Source organism: Gossypium arboreum, chromosome 12, assembly GCF_025698485.1.
Source record: "Gossypium arboreum isolate Shixiya-1 chromosome 12, ASM2569848v2, whole genome shotgun sequence".
Classification (NCBI taxonomy): Eukaryota; Viridiplantae; Streptophyta; class Magnoliopsida; order Malvales; family Malvaceae; genus Gossypium; species Gossypium arboreum.
The window spans coordinates 101665245-101684700 of record NC_069081.1 but is presented as its reverse complement, the minus strand read 5'-3'; the positions used below and the strand labels follow the sequence as shown (position 1 = coordinate 101684700).

The 19456-nt window shown below is 31.0% G+C and overlaps 2 protein-coding genes across 2 annotated transcripts; both read left to right on the top strand.

The window, feature by feature from the left end:
• The first annotated feature begins 8731 nt into the window (after positions 1-8731).
• Positions 8732-9757, top strand: LOC108477670 (uncharacterized). Its single transcript, XM_017780185.1, has 3 exons — positions 8732-9064; positions 9194-9331; positions 9638-9757. Exons 1-3 carry the CDS (start codon positions 8732-8734, stop codon positions 9755-9757), a joined length of 591 nt encoding a protein of 196 aa, XP_017635674.1.
• Positions 9758-15458: 5701 nt separating this feature from the next.
• LOC108477065 (uncharacterized) lies at positions 15459-18401 on the top strand. Its single transcript, XM_053023514.1, has 3 exons — positions 15459-15641; positions 16467-16623; positions 18114-18401. The coding sequence occupies exons 1-3, from the start codon at positions 15639-15641 to the stop codon at positions 18158-18160; spliced, it is 207 nt and encodes a 68-aa protein (XP_052879474.1). The 5' UTR covers positions 15459-15638; the 3' UTR covers positions 18161-18401.
• The last annotated feature ends 1055 nt before the right edge of the window (positions 18402-19456 follow it).

Here is a 19456-nt window from a genome sequence, read left to right as displayed (position 1 = left end):
TAAGCATAAATAAAGAAACCTATTACAAATATTATTTTAGTAATAGAAATATATAAACATCATGTAAATACATTAATAATAGGATTTACCTGAGAGTTCATTTACGAGAGTGACGTTCAATTGTTATTATGCTTCTTAGATGCTTCAACCAATACGACTCTTCCACGCGTAAAATGGGGAATGGGTATTGGTTTTTGTTACGTGTCACTCGTGTGGTTGCTATTCTTCATCTATTTACTTACCAACATGTATATGCAACGTATGCAGTAAGGAGGTTTCCTTTGTCAGTTTTATCTTTTTCTTTTCGCATAATGATTTTTTTGCCTAACTTTATAAAAAAAAGTTATTTTAATCATTTATTTAATTTTTATCTCTTTTACCCATTAAACTTACATTTTTATTAAATCACTCTAAATTAAATAAAAATTTAATATTTATTAATTTTATTAACATGACATACATGTAGATTGCTACGTGAATAATATGTCAACATTTAATTTATTTTAAAATCTTTTAAAATATTAAAATATATTTGTTAATAATTTTAGTAATTTTAAATCTTTAAATTAAATAAATACATCTATATATATATCACATCATCAAAATTAACAAATATTAATAGTTTGATGAAAATAAAAATTTAAATACTAAAAATATAAATAAAATTATTTTTTTGTAAAGTTGAATGGTGAAATAGATGATTATAGCTTTTCTACTTTTCATTTTGGTGAAATTCTATTTTCGTTTTTAAGGCTTGCATTGTGCCCGTGGCTCTTCGCCCCGTTTTTCTCTTCTCCCTAAATTTTTTTATTTCTTTGTCCTCCTTTCGTTGACGTGTTCTAAACCGACAGCAATAAAATTTAAAAATAATAAATTCTTAAAAATATTTCTAACTTTTTAAAATTAATTATCTATTAATATTTTAATTAAATTGATATCACTTTTACTCAGAAATTTAATTCGATTATAAAATTATCAAAAATATAATATTTTTTATAAAATGGTAAATATAATCGTCTTTTACATATAATTTAATTCCACAAAGGGACAATTGAGACATAAAAAACTTAACACTTGTTTTATTTAGGGGTTTTAGACATTTAATTATATAAGGATGCGTGATGAAACTGCATTGTCAAAACTTTTGAGATAAGAATAATGTGATAGAAAGCATGTTGTTTGTTTGATGCTTCAGGGTCTTGTTTTTACACTTAAGTAAAAATAAAAATATTCATCTGCTAGAGACAAACATCTTTAATCATAATATAATAATAAATTTTAAAATAAATAAGTGCAAAAAAAAGGGTTCAAATTTCGTGTACAGGTGGAGAGCAGGATAGGCCACCTCTTTTGCAAACAAACTACTGGGGAGTATGTTTTCATTTTGTATACATTTTTTGTTAATACTATTATTATATCTAGTGTAGTCTATATATTAAAACCTAAGCCCAAAGAAACATTTGGATCACATAGCTTCTTAACATGCTTATCACGTGGAGTTTGAAATTTCTAGATTGCATTGTCATACATGCCACCCCTATTTAGGGAATATGTTGATTGTAGTTATGGTCTGAAATTAAATCATTTTTGTAAAATGCAGAAAAGGAGCATGTGGGTGTCCACCATTCTTTTATATATATGGAAGGGTGAAGTTTGGGAAGGAAAGGCATAAAAGAAGGAAGAAAGTGAAGTGAATGTAAGCTCATGCTTTTGCAGCGACAAACAATGCTTTGTGATGTTAATTCCCCCAATGTTTGACTGAAAAGAAGACCATTTGATATTAAATGAGAAAAATCAAATTTCTTAATATCAAGTATTAAGGAACAAAGCAAGCGTCAAAGTTTACGGCGTTGCCACCAATCCCCCTCCTCCAAACAAAGTGCTGACAACGACTTGCTATCCTCAACAGTCGAGGAATCATTTTGCTTTTTCAATAATATATACATTAGGCGGCCTTTTAATGCTCCGTAAACATAGCATATAACATCCACCTTCTCTTTAATCTAAACCAAAGTTTTCTCTACCTTTCAACTTTTAAAACATTTGTGTAAGCTCACTGCAGTGCTGCAATTGCCAATCGTACGATCCACAGACTTTTTTCGTGAGTTTTGATTTGCTTTAACAATTTTATCATTTCAAAGATATATATGTTTTTCTTTTTTCGTTAAAAAAAATTTTACTTTATCAAATTTATATTAAAAATTGTGCATTAAAATTATAATCAGCTAAAACCCATTTATTTATTTAAAAAATTTGTGTGCACAACATTTTTACAGTGGTCCCACGCTCGCATTAAGTGGTCTATTGGAGAGATGCCTACGGGGACACATTGGTGCGAATTTGGTAAACCTTAATTCTCCTTTTAGCCTAACATCATTAAACAAACCTTATCCAGCTTTTAACATAAATAACTTGTATCACCAAGTCAAAAGATTAAGGCTATGTTTTGACATGGTTGAAACTTGAAAGTGATGTAATTTTTTTTTTATTATCTATATTATATATTAAGTATTTAATTAAATTTATGTCACAATTAATTTGATATTAATTTATTTAGATAGTGGTGAAATATCATTACAAAGTAAATTATATTATTTGGAAGGTTAATGCATTTTTAAAAAATCTAAACTTGAAAATTATATTTAAGTTGGACTTTAATTTTTTTGTGGTACTAGTTTATCATTGAACTTAACAATTATTCTTATCTTAGGACCTAAACTTTTTTTTTTGTCCAAGTTAATCTTGAACTTGACAATTATTCTGACATCGGACTTGAACTTGGGAAAAAAATTCAAGTCCCAATTTGGAAACAATTGTCAAATTCAAAGATTAACTTAGACAAAAAAAAAGTCTAAACCCCAATATAAGAACAATTACCAAGTTCAAGATTAACTTGGATAAAAAAAAAAGTTCAAGCCCCAATGTAAGAACAATTGTTAAGTTGATGACCCAAAAAATGCAAAAACCTTTATTTTGATAGTTTCTTTTGTTGATTTATATATTTTATATAGAAAAATATACACATAATAGGATTTGAATCTACACTATCTTACTAATTAATAGTTAATTAATATTATTTTGGTTATTATCAAATAATAATTAGTAATATATTAATAATTTTTTCTAAGGTCAATTATATTTAAAATTTTATTCATTAGTAATATATATATATATAATTATATATATATATATATGATTATGATTTAATGGTGCTATTTTGTTCTCTAAAACTTTTAAGAGATATCATAAAGTTAATATACCATCAGAACAATTAATATTAATTAATATTAATTGTGTAACTCCTCTGTTTAACCTCCACTTTTCAACACAAGTAGTGCGGCCTCTGCTCCGCTGATTGAACATCAACCAGTCTCTCTCAGCTCACTCGGGTATACGTCGAATGACAATCAGTATCATATATGAATATTTTATATCTTTAATAAAAAATTCACTTATTTTGAAGGTTCCCTCTACATATATTTAGTTATGTGATAAATACGAGTATTTTTTTTTTTTGATTGCATCAACATATCAGCTTGGTAAGAAGTTTCCTGAGGACCAACATCCTTGGAACCTTCAACAACCGAATGTAACAGTAAGACTGTATAATTTTCAGCTTTTCATCATGGTAAGCAACTGAATCGAAAATGAGACATCAATTTGAGGAGTAAAAAGTGAATTCATAAGAACTGCGCCCCTATATAGTTGGAAAGGTATATAAAAACAGCACGCCTTTCCTATAATGGAACTATCATGAAGGAGATGAACTTGGAATTTGCAGATAATGACGGCCGCAACACCTGCCACTCATCCAACACTTTTTTTTCCCCTCCTTTTACACATGTCACGGTTGACGATCAACCACGCACCGTGGTTGGTGTAGGAAAAAAAAAACACACTTGCAGCATTTGGTAATTCTAGCAAATGGGTCCCTCAATCCAGTCGCAATCTGCAGGCCAACCTATTCTTCAATGAATGATAAACATCTGCCATCGTGCATGTTGATCACATTCATAATCCCTTTATATTGCGCCATCTCATTCTCTTTACAATTTTTAGTATATAGGGGCATATCTAATACATACAGTATATATAATGTTTGTGTATATATAAAACATGCATAAGTTAAGAGGTAAAAGAGTAAATTTAAACATGGTGCAAAGTTTACTTGTCTGATGGGACACGATTTATAATAGCAAAACAGGGGGTGCAGCTCCCATTTCCTAATCTAACATTTCTCATCATTGACCACAGTAGTATAACACCAGAAAGTTAACTCAAATGGACCAGCTCACTTCAAATGATGAGACCAACAACATTTGACAAATTAAAATTATTGAAGGGCTAAATATGATACATACCGGCTCCATGTTTGAAAAAAGAAATAGGGTCATGAACTTTATCTTAAACGTTTTCATTTCTTGTCAAATAAATGAAAAAGACATCCATGGGCTGAGAGAATTACAAGGAGAAAAAAAAGTAGAACAGGCTGCTTAAGACTAAGCTGGAATTGATCAAACATGAGTATTTTTGAAAAATGGACTGTCGGAAACTATTTGAAGACTGAAGAAGCTAAATTACAAAGCACCATGGATCGGAGCATCAATGGAGGTCCAAAAACAATCTATAGCTATATCTTACAAATAATGCAAACCATTGATATCTTTAGGTGTTTGAGATCATTTATAGCAACCTGTAACTGAGGTAGACAAGCTTGGAATGAATCCATTGTTAAGTTAAACCTTGTTTACAAGGGTTGGCTTTAAAGGAAAACCGATTGTGGGATGCATATCCCACAGTAAAAGATAATTGCTTTATTCTAGATGGATGTCATATAATCAAGTGATCCCATAGCTTTCTTTTACGTACATATGAAATCATAAGGTTCTAAAGAAAGCTATCAAGACATTGTCTATTCACCGCTATCAAATTCTAGCGAGATGTACCCCAAAATATGCTCGGAAATGTTCAACATATAGTCTGAGCTAAGTATAATTTTCAAGGGATTCATTCACTAAATGCAAGAATAACTTTTAAAAAATGAATATATCCAACACTGGGGTATTAAATGAAAAGTTTTTTACCCCAATCCAAGCAGCAATGATGGAGTCGTGGCCCTTTTCATTTCACTCTAACAATCAACATCAATTGGCAACCCTTCTAATCAAAAACCCCATCAAGCCTCTACCGACTTTATTTTTTATCACAAAGAAAAGTAGTGATGATTGAAATGACATCTACTATGAAAAAGGCACTAATTTTATGTTACTCCATTCACCAAAGGAGGAAAAGAAAAGAAAATAAAATAAGATAAATTAAATGCCAAATCCATGGAATTCACGCTACCAATGGATTACTTCAAAGTTCAAATACATCAACAAAAATAAAAAATACAAGAGAATAAAAACTTAAGCAACAATTAATTGAAAGGCTTAATACTCTTTTTCGCCCTTGTAATATTGTGACATTCTCACTTTCATCCTTTTACCATTTTTTCAGTTACTTTGTTCCCTCTACTTTCTTTTTGTACTCAAGTTATTCCTTTTAACAATTTTCATTAAAAAAAATTAAACTACTGCCACGTATAAAAAAATAAAAATCATTTAAAAAATCTAAAATCATAAAAAAAATCCCAAAAATATGAAAACTTAGAAAATTACATAAAAATCATAATTTATTTTTAAAAATTATATTATTTAAAAAAGCTATAAGTAAGCGAAACTTCAATTTTCATAAAATTTTAAAATGCATTTTCTTGGAATTTTGGTTTTAGAAAATTTAGGATTTTTTTTGCATTTTATGATATATTTTATATTTTTAAAAAACAAGTTTTTAAGTAAAATACCATAAAATTCTTGAAAATTTTCATGAAATTCTTAAATTCTCTAAAACCCTAAAATTCCAAAGAAAATTTATTTTTAAGAAATTATTAATTTTATTTTATTTTTAAATTTGCATACTTATAACTTTACAATCTTTTTATGATTTTCAAAAATAGATTAAGATTATTTTAGAGTGTGTTTGGGTGAAGAATTTTAAATTTTTGAAAATTTTAAAATACTAATATTTTAGAATTCATTAATTCAAAATGCTAGCATTAATAATTGGTTTTTGGATAAATAATTGATATAAAAAAATTAGGTTACTGAAATTTCACAAATTATAAAAAAGAATTAATTATATTAAAATAAAAATGTAAAAAAAATCAATATGGATATCATTGTTTTTGTCAAAATTATAAATATTTTAATAAAATAAATCTTAAAATATATATTAGAATAAATAAAAATGATTTTTGAAATTGATTTTTTATTTTATAGTGTAACCATGTTTATTACATAAAATAAATTTAGGAGGAATTTTGAAAACGAGCTAGAATTTGAAAAAAGAAATTGAGCTATTGAAACTCTTTCTTGAAATTAATCACTAATTTTGAAATTGTTTGATATTTTTATCCAAAATAAGTAATTCATTTTTATGATTTAGAAAATATTGATGTAAATGAAATTTCTCCTTAGTGTTTTTTATTTATTTATAAATTTTTCATCCAAACACACCATTAGTTTATTTTTTAAAATAATTCTCAATGTCATGCCCCAAAAAATAAGCAGTTAATTGAAATAAATAATCAAGCAATTGATGTAGGTTTTATGGTTAAGTAGTTGGTACACTTCCTAGTTCTAGGTTATATTACTCCTCTCTCATTTCTTTGGTTTTTTTATTTATTAGTAAATTAGAATGAAAAATCACACTAAAACAAACATTATTGGGAGTGAATATTTAATAAGTATGGGCAACAAGTTAATGATTAAGCTTGCTTTTTGTCCCATTGCATACTTGAGTTCGAGCCACCCCATCCTCAAAATCGTTTCTTTCAAATTCTTCTTTAAATTTTGGCCCAAAACTTTAAGAAAATTACTCCTGCTGCCCTAGGATTCTTAAGCCCTAGATATTTAATCCAACTTTCCCCAATTGAACTAGAATTTTGTTTCCTCTTCAAACCCAAATAGAATTTTCTTTCTTTCCTTTCTTTTACATCAAATTTTACATATTTTGCTGCTGAAATTAATTTTGCTTTCCATATTTTACTACACCCAATTTCACTGTAGATTTTAGGTCATTCTCCTAAATAATCTGATATTTAATTTATTTTTTAATATTATAGAATTAGTTTAAAAAAAAAGAGTCCAGAAATGAGCAAAAAGTGGAGACGGTAATTTAATCAAGGAATGATCCATGAATCCATATTGATGGAGGCATACGATCCGCCATTTGCACAGTTCATCTGAAGATCAAAGATGATTTCGTTTGTCATTGGGTTGTTCTAACTAGGTTCTTAAGACACCAAACTTTTGGGTTTAGTTGGCCTTAGGAACCTGAATTTGGTATGGGCTTTTCCGTGACTATACATATTGAGAACTCACTCCATCACATCAAAGCCACACAGGTTTCAACCAATTAATAAAGTAGAAACAAAGTTTGTTTTTCAATCTTGACGGACCAGATCATGTTCTTCTTAAATGATGTCTGTATGAATACAATAGAGTATTCTTCAGACTTCAAACCATGGATCATCATTTCAATTCTTCTCAACGGTGTCAGATTCTGTTCTTTTCAATCTTGAAGGACCAGATCATGTTCTTCCTAAATGATGTCTGTATGAATACAATAGGGTATTATTCAGACTTCAAACCATGGATCATCATTTCAATTCTTCTTAACGGTGTCAGATTCTGTTCTGATAAATGGTGAGGAGATGAGATCTATTCAGCTCAGTCAAGGTTTGCAACTACAATCTATTTTTCATAAAAGCCAATGATACACAAAGAAAGTAAGAAGTCCCGTTGGCATGACATGGTTACCACCATTTTAAAGTGGAAGGAATGGATCAGATTTTCAGTTTTGTATAAGGTTAAGGGGCTCCTTAATTTTATCCGCATTTCTTCTCTGGACTTTACAACAATTTTGTAGGCTTCACATAATATAGAGCAATAGCTGCCTGCTATTAAGCATTTCAATCTCCTCCTTTCGGAAGCGCCAAGCCAGTGTTAATAAATACAAAAAAATCTACTTTTATAGATGTGGTTAAGCATTTATATCCATATGTATCAGTTATCAGTTCACACAGTATCAAGTACGTGTTTTGTTTATTACCAACTTTTATGTTTTTTTTTTAAATTTTGTTTACATAATTATGATTTTTTTAATTTATAAATATGTGTTTTTGTTATGAAATATTTATGTGGATGTCATTATCAACCCCATAAGTTATAAAACTCTTCCTATACCCCATAAGTTATGAGACTTTTCCTATACCCTATTAATATGGGAGATAAAAGGTCATGACCCTTTACATGCCCTATAATAATTAGAGAGTTACTTTTAACCCCTATATATATGAGGCTCATATACTTATGAAAAAAAAAAATATATATATATATATATATATATATATAAAGATACACTCTCTTTTCTATATTCTCTCTACACTCTTTCTTCTATCATATTTTAGTTTATTCTTTCTTTATTATTACACAACACGTTATCAGCACGAGTCTCTAATACAAGAAATCAAGGCCAACAAATTTTTCCTTAAAGATTGCCGAAGGACGCTTAGGTGAAGTAATGGTAACAAGTTGATCTATTTCATTTGCATATGTGTTATTTCATTTGCATATTAACATGCTTTATTTTACATTATGGACTTGTATATTTTGTCTTATAGTATATAATGTCAAATCTTACGAAACTCGAATTTGTGGATCTGGACATCACTGGAAATAACTATTTATCATGGGTACTAGATGTTGAAATTCACTTAGATGCAAAGGGTCTTAATGAGACTATTAAGGAGGGAAATGAAGAAAGTACACAAGATAAGGCCAATGCGATGATTTTCCTTCGCTATCACCTCCATGAAGGTCTAAAGACCGAATATTTGACTGTTAAGGACCCTCAAATTCTTTGGGCCAATCTAAAGGAAAGATATGACCATCATAAAATTGTGATTTTGCCTAAAGCTCGTTATGAGTGGCTGAATTTAAGATTGCAAGACTTTAAGTCTGTTAGTGATTATAACTCAGCCATGTTCAGAATCACTTCACAATTGAATTTATGTGGAGAGAATATTACTGATGCAGAAATGTTAGAAAAAATATACTCAACTTTTCATGTAAATAATGTTGTCCTGTAGACACAATATCGTGAAAAAGGCTTCCAGAAATATTCTGAATTAATTTCTTGTCTCCTAGTGGCAGAGCAAAACAACGAGCTGCTAATGAAAAACCATGAATTACTCCCAACTGGCTCTGCTCCATTCCCTGAAGCGAATGTGAGTTTACATAATGGGCAAGAATTAAAAGAAACACACCATGCAAATAGTAGTGTGCGTGGCCGTGGCCGTGGTCGTGGCCAAGGGCGTGGCCGCGGACATAAATATAGATATGGTCGAAGTGGTTGTTTTAAAAATTCACATTCCTACCAGAAGTGGGATCGAAAAAATTGTAACAGGGAAGAGAAAGAAAAATGTGAAAATGTGACTCATGTATGCTATAGTTGTGGAGAAAAAGGACATTAGTCTCGTATGTGTCGCACACAAAAGCATTTAGTTGATCTTTATCAGCAGTCCATAAAACAGAAGGGAAAGAAAGTAGAAACCAATCTTGTGTATAAAGATGGCGAAGGTGATTTTGATGATGGCAATGCAACCCATTTAGAAGTGGCTGATTTTCTTTCTACCCCTGAAGGAAATTATTAAGGCCACAAATTTCGATAAATAATAAAATAAACCTCTACTACTCTATGTTTCATTTAGCAACTTTAATAATGATGTTATGACCTTTACTAGTGCTATGTTTTATGTGATAATTTTGTTTTATAGACCTTTTAGTAATTTGAACTTTGAATACCTATTTTAACCATTATGTGTGACATTTTAGGGTTATGTTGTTTCTTTGAAGAACGTAATCTCGCAAAGGCAATCAGCTATGAATGGTGAAAATATATGTCTAGCAGACAGTGCAACTACTCACACCATACTGAAAGACAAGAGATATTTTTCTCATTTAATAATGAAAGAAGAAAGTGTGAGCACTATATCTGGTAGTACAACTTTTATAGAAGGCTCCGGAAGATCAATTATTTTATTACCAAGGGGAACAAAAATTGAAATTATTAATGCATTATACTCCCCTAAGTCTCAAAGAAATTTATTGAGTTTTAAAGATATTCGCCAAAATGGATATCATATTGAGACTTTAAACGAAAGAAATTGTGAATTCCTTTAAATTATGAGTATTGCTCAATGCAATAAACAAATTGTTGAGAAATTGCCTGCATTCTTTACTGGTTTGTACTACACAAAGATCAGTTTTATAGAAACACATGCTATAGTAAACCAGAAGTTTACTAATGATTTTGTTCTTTGACATGACCGGTTAGGCCATCCCGGTTCAATAATGATGCGAAAAATAATTGAAAATTCATGTGGACATTCATTGAAGAGCCAGCAGATTCTTCAAAACATTACATGTGCTGCATGTTCACTGAGGAAATTAATAATCCGACCATCACCAGCTAAGATAGATAATGAACCACTTACTTTTCTTGAGCGAATTCAAGGGGATATATGTGGGCCTATACATCCCCCATGTGGACCATTTAGATACTTTATGGTTTTAATCGATGCATCGAGTAGATGGTCTCATGTATCTTTGTTATCAACTTGCAACCTGGCGTTTGCGAGATTGCTTGCTCAATTGATTCGATTACGAGCCCATTTCCCAGATTTTCCTATTAAGACCATCCGTCTTGATAATGCTGGTGAATTTACTTCTCAGTCTTTTAATAACTATTGCATGTCCATTGGAATAAGTGTTGAACATCCTGTAGCTCATGTTTACACACAAAATGGTCTAGCAGAATCTTTAATAAAACAACTTCAATTGATAGCAAGGCCATTACTTATGAAATCAAAACTCCCAATCACTGCTTGGGGGCATGCAATTTTACATGCAGCTGCATTAATTTGCATCAAGCCAACAAGTTATCAAAAAGTCTCCCCCTTACAAATAGTTCATGGTCAGGAACGAAATATTTCCCATCTAAGAACATTTGGATGTGCCGTATATGTTCCAATTGCTCCACCACATAGAACTAAGATGGGACCTCAAAGAAGGTTGGGTATATATGTTGGATTTGAATCCCTATCCATAATTAAATATCTAGAACCATCTACAAGGAATCTATTTACGGCTCGTTTTGCAGATTGTCATTTTGACGAGTCAATTTTTCCAACATTAGGGGGAGAAATCAAACAACTGGATAAGAAAATTAGTTGGAAAGAGTTGTCATTAGCTCATCTAGATCCTCGAACTAAGCAATGTGATTTAGAAGTTCAAAAGATTATTCATTTACAAAGTTTAGCTAATGAATTGCCAGACGCATTTTCTGACCCAAAGAAAGTGACTAAGTCACATATACTAGCTGTAAATGCTCCAATAAAACTTAATGTCCCAGAAGGACAAAATCTAGTTGCTATTGAATCTAATACACGCCTGAAGCGTGGTAGACCAATTGGTTCCAAAGATAAGAATCCTTGAAAAAAGAAAGGAGCAAAGATTAATGATGGTGAAATCAAAGAAAAAATGATTATACCAGGATCTCCTGAAGAGACTATAGACATGATTGGAAGAATAGTTTTAGAAGAAAATCAGGTACCTGACAATGAAGAGATCTCTATTAATTATGTCATGTCCGGTATAAAATGGAACCGAAATCAAATTGACGTCGATGATATTTTTGCATGCAATGTAGCACTAGATGTTATAAATAATAAAAAAGATTATGAACCAAAATTGATTGAGGAATGTAAACAAAGAGATGATTGGCCAAAATGGAAAGAAGCAATTGAAAATAAATTGAAATCGCTAGCGAAAAGAGAAGTGTTTGGACCTGTAGTCCGTATACCTACAGGTGTGAAACCAGTGGGATATAAATGGGTTTTTGTGCGTAAAAGAAATGAAAAGAGTGAAATTGCAAGGTACAAAGCACGTTTAGTTGCACAAGGATTCTCACAAAGACTTGGAATTGATTATGAGGAGACATATTCTCCTGTGGTGGATGCAACTACATTTAGATTTTTGATAAGTTTGGCTATAAGAGAAGGGCTTGATTTACGCCTAATGGATGTAGTAACAGCTTATTTGTTGGCCCAATGGATACTAACATTTATATGAAACTCCCTGAAGGATTTAAACTGCCTGAAGCAGTGAGTTCAGGTTCTAGAGAACATTATTCGATCAAATTGCACAAATCTCTTTATGGATTGAAATAATCCGGACGCATGTGGTATAATCGCCTAAGCGAGTATTTGTTGAAAGAAGGATACAAGAATGATCCAATTTGCCCATGCATTTTCATTAAGAAGTTTGGATCTGGATATGTAATTATTGCAGTATATGTTGATGATTTGAATATCATTAGAACTCCTGAAGAGATCCAAAAGACTGTTGAGTGCTTGAAGAAAGAATTTGAAATGAAAGACCTTGGAAGAACGAAATTTTGTTTGGGGTTACAAATTGAGCACCTAAAAGAAGGAATCCTTGTGCATCAATCAACGTATATTGAAAAGGTGCTAAAGAGATTTTATATGGATAAGGCACATCCAATAACTACCCCGATGGTTGTAAGATCACTTGATCCAAGTAAAGACCCTTTCCGTCCTCGGAAAGATAGTGAAATTTTCTTGGTCCTGAAGTGTCATACCTCAGTGCAATTGGGGCATTAATGTATCTTGCTAGCCATACCCAACCTGAAATATATTTTTCTATAAATTTGCTAGCAAGATTTAGCTCATACCCAACTCGAAGACATTGGACTGGAGTAAAACAGATATTTCGTTATCTCCAAGGCACAAAGAATATGGGTTTATTTTTCCCCAATAAATCAAAGACAGAGTTGATTGGTTTTGCAGATACAGGATTTATGTTAGATCCTCATAATGGAAAATCATAAACTGGATATGTTTTTACATATGGAGGTACTGCAATCTCTTGGCGCTCAATGAAGCAAACAATTACAGCAACCTCGTCTAATCATGCAGAAATCTTAGCAATCCATGAAGCAAGTCGTGAATGTGTATGGCTAAGATCTATGATCCAGCATATAAGGAATAATTGTGGTTTATCATTTGGAACTACAACTGTCTTGTTTGAAGACAACACAAAATGAATTGATCAGCTCGATAGTGGATACATCAAAGGTGACAGAACAAAACACATTGCACCAAAATTCTTCTTCATTCATGACCTCCAGAAGATTAAAGAGATAAAAGTTAAGCAGATCAGTTCAAGTGAGAATTTGGCAGATTTATTCACTAAGGCGCTTCCTACATCAATGTTTCAGAAGCTTGTTTACTACATTGGAATGCATCACCTTCGAGATCTCAAGTGATGTAGCCATTAGGGGGAGTTAATACGCGCTGTACTCTTTTTCCCTTAACCTTGGTTTTATCCCACTAGGTTTTCCAGGTAAGGTTTTTAATGAGGCAGCATATCAAGCGTATAATTATGTACTCTTTTTCCTTCACTAAGTTTTTGTCCTACTGGGTTTTTCTTAGTAAGGTTTTAACGAGGCATAATTAGATAATGAACATCCAAGGGGGAGTGTTATGAAATATTTATGTGGATGTCATTATCAACCCCATAAGTTATAAAACTCTTCCTATACCCCATAAGTTATGAGACTTTTCCTATACCCTATTAATATGGGAGATAAAATGTCATGACCCTTTACATGCCCTATAATAATTAGAGAGTTACTTTTAACCCCTATATATATGGGGCTCATGTACTCATGAAAAATATATATAAGAAAAAAAGATACACTTTCTCTTCTATATTCTCTCTACGCTCTTTCTTCTATCACATTTTAGTTTATTCTTTCTTTATTATTTCACAACAGTTTTGTTTATTATATAATTTTATATTTTTTCCATAATTATAATTTTAAAAATATTCTTATAATTTCAAAAATAAATGATGAATTTTAAGATTTTTTATATTTTTAATAATTTTTCTGAATTATTGTTGAAACTATTGTAAAAGTACCAAATGAATGTTTTAATTATAGTTTGATAATCAAATTAGGTACTAACCCTTCATTTAATGTGTTATCTCACTTGCCCGTTAAGGTTATAACTTTTCATAATTTAGTGATAAAAAAGTTTCACCAAAGTTTAGCCACTAATTTTGTAGGTTACTTAATGATTAAAATTTTCAATATGATTTTTAAATGGAATAAATAAATAATGTATAAAAGAATAAAAGAAGTTTATCTTTCCGGTAAACAAATAAAGGCATAATGGTTTTTTTCCCTCCAACTTTATAAAAAAGTCGTTTTATCCCATTGAAATCATCATGTCTTTTAATTCTTGAACTTACATTTTTTATCAAATCACCTGAGAATGGATGAAAAAGTTAACATAACTTTAATCAAGTGACATACATATAAGCTGTTACGTAGATGACATGTAAGAATTTAATTAATTTTTAAAGTATAAAATATAATTTTATATTTTAAATTTTAAAATAGTTTTTATATTTTTTAAAATTAATTAAATATTAACGTATTACATGATAATTAGAGGTGATCATGGGATGGGCGGGTCAGTCGGGCCTGACAAAATTTTAAGCCTGTTCTACTAGGCTCGGCACTGCCCGCCCAAATATGGGCCTAAAAATTTGTCCAAGCCCGACCGAAATAAAATTGCTAAGCCCGAGCCAGTCAGGCCCGGTCCATATTAAATTTTTTTGCTTATTTCATTAAATAAAAAATTAAAAATATAATAAATCAAATATATTTAAAAACATAAAAACAAATATTAAAACAAATAAAAATGATACTAAAACAATTCTTAAAATAATACACAAATTGACAATATAATAAAAATAATTATATTAAAATTTTAAAATAATTAAAAATAAAATAAAAAAATATATTAATATATTATTAGGGCGGGCCGAGCCAAAAAACTCTTATTTGAGGCCCGGCCCATTTTCTAAAGAGCCTCTTTTTTTTACCCATGCCCATTTTTCGGGCCTATATTTTTACCCAAACCCTCCTATTTTTCTAGGCGAGCCTCTGAGTGGTTAGACCATAACCCATGATCAGCTCTAATGATAATGATGTATATGCAATATTAGAAAATGAGAAAAATATTAATATTTTCGTAATTTGATAAAAAATATAATTAAATTGAAAGTTAAAATAAATTTTTTATAAACTTCATTATGCAAATAAAATGAAAGTTACTTCCATTATTAAAAGGCGGTTTGATCAAACTCATTCAAGGCCACACGTCTACGTTAATTTTAAAGAACCAATAAAAATTCACCACGTGTTTCTATTAGGGTAAGGAGCAATGAAAGTGAAGTAGTTGACGTTACGCCCGGAGAAGGGAAGGGACCCCTCAAATTTATCTTTTATCTGTAATATAAAAGGCGGATGAATTAGTTTGGCATATCGTGTATGAAAACGATAGAAGAAAAACTCGTTCTCCGGGAAAATAACAATTCGCCTAAAATTTTCCTACCGTTTCTCGCTGCACTCGTCTCCGGCTACCTGATCTTCCCCTCATCATGGTATTTTTTTTTTGTTTTCCGCTTTCCCCCCCCTAAAAGCTGTTAAGTTGTTTATGTGATCATCGGTTTTCGATTTTCACCATTCAATTTTATCAGTTCGTTTATTTTTTTTCCCATTTAATCTGCTTGTATCTGAAACGATCTAATCTAGACTTTTTTTTCTTCGTTCCGATTGTAGATCTCAGTCTAGCGCATTTATATGCTTAATTCTTGATGATGTATGTGTTCAAAATATGCTAATGATTTAGCTCAACAAACCTTAATTTAATTAGCTGTTTTTTTATGCAAAAGCTAATCGCACTATTTCTTGAAGTAGTAGTGCCTTTCATCGTTTTATTATCTATTTAGAACTCTTAAAATGACCGAAATGCAGATGGTTTTGATTTTCTTTAAGTTAGGAATGATTTTTTTATTCTATATGAATGGTGATAAAGTTTGATTTGGTCCAAATGTAGGTATTAACTTTGGTTTTTGTATTAATTGTACACATTTTTGACAAAAATACAAATAAATTCAATTATTATACAATTCTAATGTTGGTAAATAGATAAATAGAATTGCTAGTGATGTATTAAAGGTGTATTAAGATGAAAATTTTATGTATAAAATTACAATAAATCAAAATGTCATCTGAATCAAAATCATATTCAGCTTTGTAATTTATCCCCAAATTTTAAATCACTGTTTTTCTCGTGTTATCTAGTATCAATGTTCAAAATATATCACCAAAACGCTATTCTTCGTTAAAAAAAAAATTGGTTTCTTTTTCTAAAGAAAAAAGATTATCCTTTTCACATGGTGTCCCCCTTTTTCTTGTACGTGCAGACAACATCAAGGCGCCTTGCAGAAAGGAAGGTGGAGAAGTTCCAGAAGAACATAACAAAGAGAGGAGTTGTGTCTGAAACAAGCACAAAGAAAGGGAAGGACTATCCTGTGGGCCCTGTGCTGCTCGGGTTCTTCGTATTCGTTGTCATTGGATCATGTAAGATTCTCGGCAGCTAATCCTTTCATCATCATATTTCCCTTAGATATTTCACGTTGGCTTTTTAATATAGCTAACACAATACATGAATTTTGCATTAATATGGTATGCTTGCCCCTGATAATTCAGATACATGGTGTACTGCGCTTTGTGCCTGTGCATGGATTATGTGTCTGGTTTCTTTAGTAAAAGACTAATATATTTATGCTACGGAAAAGGAAAGGAAAGGAAAATATACTCTTTATTTTGTTTGGATAATATTCTTCTTATTTAATTTAAGGAGAGTTGTGTACTCTTGTTTTTCCTTAAATTACTCAATTTTTATATACCCAATTTAGTGAAATACATGAAAATTTCAAAACGGAGTTTTGAAGTATATTTCAAGATGTAAATTATCTTTTCTTATCCTCATCGTGTTTTACATGTCCAAACTAGAGTCATTGATACAAACCAAAGGAATCAAGGTGATGAACCACAAGAGCGTGCCTTCTTTTCTGCAAGCTTCCTCTCTTTTCCTTTCCTTTCTTTTCTCTTACTTTTATTGTCTATTCAAAAATATCGTTGGTTTTGTTTCATAATGCAAGTTTATGCCCTATGGACCTTATTGATCTTAGCATGATATCTGCTGCTCTTGTATCGCGGAGTTTTCTTTTGTGTTCATCAATTCTATGTTTGGGTTAAGTTCCTGGGTTTAGATGCCTTATGATTGAAGAAAGAAGATTTTGGTGTTTTTATATAAAAACAAATGTGATTTAACATTGTTCAAATTAGAAAAGAATAAAACTTATGGATCATACTTTCTGAGACTGGGAAGGGTTGAGTTAGAAATGATTATATTCATCTCCAAGTTGGAATAGTTTCAATAGTAAATAAGGTGAGAGAAACGTGTACAATGGTTTGACCACATGGAATGCAAATAGGGATATACCTATTAGAAAGATCGAACAAATTCAAGCTGCGTAGAATTAGAAGGTTTAAGAGGAGACAAAACAGACAGTTGGAGATGATAAAAACGGTTTAAAACTCTTAGTACTTGAATAGAGAAATGTGGCGTATAAAATAAAATGATCAACAAGGAGGATTCATGTTAACTGATGTAAACATTTCTACTCCTTTTGGTTGACCCCAACTAATATTGAGATTAAAACTTGGTGGTTAATTGTGTATAGTTATTAGTTAAGTTTTTGGGTTGTAATCTTCAAGGGAATTGCCTAAAACACCTATAACTACAATTTAGAATCTAGCAGTAGTGTCTCACCATGTATATTTGGCAATTGAGACTTTTTGCCTATACTAGGACTAAGTTGTGGGTATTTGACAGGGATATGGTTAGATTTTTTAAGTGTTTTTCATCTATTTAAAGCATACTTGAAGGTCATATCCTCATACTCCATGTCTAGGACACGAGTGTAAAACACATATTTCAAAAAAAAGAAAGTCGAAACAACATAGACATTTACAATTTTTTTTTTTTAAATTCTTTATAACAGCTCTCTTCCAGATTATCCGGACAGCAGCCAGCGGAGGTTTTGCATAAACCTGCAAAACCCGTGTTAAGAAATTGCAGAGGAAACTTGTGTTTCGGGGCCCTTTTTTTTTTTTTCGTTTAGTTTTGTAGGAAACAGATGATATGTCTACCACATGTGATACGTTGTGAAGTATTCAGAAATTGAATAAGACCTCACTTTCTTGTCTCTTCGTTATATTTTATATGTTATTTCATATATATATGCCTCATTTATGACTGAATGGGATAAGAAGCTAAGCTTTCTTTAAAATCCTATTTGTTCTCATTGCATTAGATGTTTGAATAGATTTTCATGGGAAAAGAAATGCTATTCAACTTTGTTATTTCTGTTTAAAATCTTTTTTCTGGATTAGTAAGCATTTTTATTCATCTAAAGAAAATGCAAACGTTTGTTATATAGACAACCAACCAGTTGCATATTCAAATTTCTCAGATATCACATAGCCTACGTTCAAATGAGCGGATGCATTTGTTAAAGACTTACAATTTGACGGTCGTTGCTCCATTTAACTGGTTAAAAAGCACCCAAACTGGCCTTCTATTGGGTTCCTGGCAGACAAAGTAGATATTGATGATAGTTGAGAGAAGTGAGTTCCTTTTACCATGGCTGAAGATCCAAATGGTCATTTTCTGCAATGGGTTGCGCAGCACATCCAAACAACATGCCTGTATGAGTCCATAAAAATGTTATCCGCACAAGATACATATGGGATCCACTTGACAACCGCAGAAATCAGTTTATTATGAATGAATGCCTGGGTATTGAGAGGCCTCCCCTATTAACTCTATGCCAAGGCACCTTGTTTGCTTATACCTTGCATTCTCCCATATTTTCCTTACCTTATATGGTCCTTAAATCTTCCCAACTTGCAGCTGTGCATCTCTAAGCCTAAGAAGCTCCTTGATAAAGTTAAGTAATGAGTTTAAAATTAAGTATGGGTATGATTAGACTATTTGATTAATTTAATTTTAAAGTTTTGAAGGTAAAGTATTTAAATGATAATGATAAAAGAAATAAAATAAAATAAAAATTTTATTAAGTGGTAAGTAGTTTTTTATCTACTTATTTTCCATACTGTTTTATTAAAAATTATTTACTTAAAATATATTTTGAACTTAAATTGGTCAATGTTGATGTGTAATTCAATGAATTATGTCACTAAAGCACGTGCTTGATGGACTTGCTTTATAAAGTCGGGAGTGCCTTAATTGGTGGTTCCTACAAAGACTTGAGAGAAGTGTCGGTATAATGTGTGTGTGAATAATAATGGAGCTCATTTAGGTGCGAGAACTCAAACCATCAAG

Excerpts from the sequence above, each read along its gene's own strand:
- LOC108477670 (XM_017780185.1), top strand. The coding sequence starts at position 8,732 with ATGTCAAATCTTACGAAACTCGAATTTGTGGATCTGGACATCACTGGA. Across the intron at positions 9,065-9,193 it reads GATTGCAAGACTTTAAGTCT|ACACAATATCGTGAAAAAGG; the intron begins GTTAGTGATTAT and ends GTTGTCCTGTAG. Across the intron at positions 9,332-9,637 it reads CTCCATTCCCTGAAGCGAAT|AAGGGAAAGAAAGTAGAAAC; the intron begins GTGAGTTTACAT and ends TCCATAAAACAG.
- LOC108477065 (XM_053023514.1), top strand. Across the intron at positions 16,624-18,113 it reads ATTCGTTGTCATTGGATCAT|CTCTCTTCCAGATTATCCGG; the intron begins GTAAGATTCTCG and ends TCTTTATAACAG.